The sequence below is a fragment of the Triticum aestivum genome, unplaced genomic scaffold (genome assembly GCF_018294505.1).
Source record: "Triticum aestivum cultivar Chinese Spring unplaced genomic scaffold, IWGSC CS RefSeq v2.1 scaffold233053, whole genome shotgun sequence".
NCBI lineage: Eukaryota > Viridiplantae > Streptophyta > Magnoliopsida > Poales > Poaceae > Triticum > Triticum aestivum.
In genome coordinates this window covers 1-2,532 of record NW_025246290.1, presented here as the reverse complement: position 1 = coordinate 2,532, position 2,532 = coordinate 1, and the positions used below count along the sequence as shown (strand labels likewise).

Sequence of the window (2,532 nt, the reverse complement as noted above, 5' to 3'; positions counted from 1 at the left end):
CTGTTCTTCGATGATCTCCTTCAGCTCTTCAGCAGAGGGTCCATACATAGGAATGTAGAAAGAATCAAATTTCTCCTTGGCGATGACACCCTGTCAACCATACCATAAGGTCAGGAGCTCAAATACTCAGCGTTCATGAGCGAATGATAGAATGCTATGCTGGAGAAGAAGAAAAAATAATGATGTACCTTTGAGGCGATAACACCTAGAATCTGAGCTGCGGTTTCCCAGATGTGAAAGAAATTGGAGGCGATTACATCAGAACACCTCCCTACAAGGGAAAGAACCATTCGGCCTCCTGGAACCAATTCTTTGTCTCTCAGCTTCAGGAAGAGGGTAAAGTCTTTCCTGAACTGCCGCGCATAAGCCTTACGGACCATACGGAGCCTTTCATGCCTAGCATGTTCATCCGTGTCGTACGCAGGGATATGGTTCCTCGACAAATCTTCAGGAGCCTGTAAAGATAAGGTGTTGCTTACAAAATCGACAAGTAATGCAATGGATAAATCCATTGATGAGTGGATGGGTGATAGGTCCACACCTTTGAGAGCAAATGCAAGTTGTTGGATGAGCATATAAGATGCATGGAGTCACTAGTGAAGAGCCTCTCGTAAAACGACCCTGGTGTGACACCAGTCACAAGAACAAACTTGTTGTTGCTTTGACGGAGCGTGACCAGGCTCTTCACAACCATATTGAAGTCATTGTGAGGAAGGTCATTGAGGAGCACAGACACTTCTGGTGGTGGATGCTGGAACTGAAGGGAGTGGCTCATGATGGCCTCGACGGCAGTCGATACCAGTGTTAGCGCATTTGGGCCAGAAGAACAGCCCAAGTCGGCGATCACCATCTTTCCGGGGAACAAGGTGCCGCTGTTGCCGCACAAGTCACCAATGGCTGCGTCTATCAGGGGCTTCATCCTGTTCTGCTGAGCGTTCTGCAATTGATTTCTACTTCTTCAGAAAGCTACAGTATTCTTTTAGCTAAATGTCGTGCTTGTTTTTTCTTTTTTGAGGGAAAGCCTTCTGGCATTTTATTGCTCTTCAAATAAGTTTACATCATTTGCTAAAGCACCTAAAATGAAAATAGGCGGATCCACATACCACGTAGTGGTTAGAGGTCACTCGGCTTGACTAGCTAGCAAATGAGCTACCTTATTACTTTCCCTGGGACAATGAACAAAAGAAATACTGGAAAAATTTCTAGCTAAAAAGCTACACTCCTCATAAATAGCAGCTGCCACACAAGTCGAATTGCCATCATCCTGCATGGTCTGAATTACTTCCATGCAGTCTGAATTTACAATGATATTGTTGCATCCTGAGTTGCTTGCTAGGATCAATCCGTCCCGGATAGAGCGAGCTTCGGCTGTAGGGGCATCCGCTACATAACTGATAGCACATGCGCTCGCCGATATGAATCTGCCTTGATTGTCGCGGATGACAGCTCCAGTGGCTCCTCTTCCCTGATCAACAGAGAACACCGCATCAACATTCAACTTTACGAAACCATCAGCAGGTCGCTCCCAGCTGTGTCTCCGAATCTTGCTTGCTGGCTTTCCTGCTCTCGCATAATTCAAAGCAATGGCAGCGATACCTTGTGCTGAGCGAGCAGTGGTCTGAACCGGTTCGCCCCGCGCAATACGACGCCGCTCCCACCATGTATACCAACAAGTCGTCGCCACAAGTTCCTTAAATCCCACACCCGAGATATAAGTAGGTCCCAAAATGTGACCTTGCAGTATGGCTTCCAAGGCACCGGGGCCTGTATTTTCATGTCCACACGCTGCAGCTATGGTGTCATCCACGCCCAAATTATCCCAGACTTCAGACACTCGGCCACATGAGAAGGTAGCATGCTTGATATCCTCACAATGGATTTTGCAGACCGGGCAAATACTACTGGTCTGTATGTGTCGATTAGCGAGAATACTATTACATGGAATAGTCCCATGCAAGACCCTCCAACAGTAAATCTTTACCTTTGCCGGGACTTGAAGTTTCCACACTTGCTGCCAGACAGGGTTCACAGCAGTGGTGCTCGGAGGGCTCGTCCTAGCCAATTTCCTCCCATGCTGAAACTCCCATTCGGTGTAATAAGCGGACCTGACGGTAAATAGGCCCGATTTGGTATAATTCCAAGCAACAAAATCCTCCATATAACCAACTACTAGGGGAATGTTAAGAATTCTTGCCGCATCAACTGGCAAGAAGAGGCTCCTTACTAGTTGTTCGTCCCTTTCCTTCGCATCCGGATTGATCAATTCTGAGACTGACGTAAGCACAATATTCCGTCGCTCAGTCAAAACCTTCCTTGACGGGCTATTGGGAATCCCCGGATCAGCCCATATGTTTATTTCCGTACCATCTCCCACCCGCCATATATACCCTTTCCTAAAACATTGGATGCCTGCATGTATGCTTTGCCAGGTATACGAAGAACCCTTTTTCAATTCAGCATTTAGAAGATCGCCAGAAGGAAAATACCTCGCCTTCAGCACACATGTACAAAGGAAGTCTGGCTCGCATAACA

At 47.0% G+C, this 2,532-nt stretch overlaps 1 protein-coding gene across 1 annotated transcript; it reads right to left on the bottom strand.

Annotated features, from left to right (window-relative positions):
* Positions 1-6: 6 nt before the first annotated feature.
* Positions 7-1,776, bottom strand: LOC123177119 (probable jasmonic acid carboxyl methyltransferase 2; the record flags this gene model as incomplete). The annotated part of the gene is made up of 5 exons (XM_044591047.1): positions 1,597-1,776; positions 1,388-1,465; positions 542-937; positions 189-455; positions 7-90 (listed from the first exon to the last, which is right to left on the bottom strand). Coding segments are annotated over exons 1-5 (1,005 nt in total), but the record flags the coding sequence as incomplete, so codon positions are not given.
* Between the last annotated feature and the right edge of the window lie 756 nt (positions 1,777-2,532).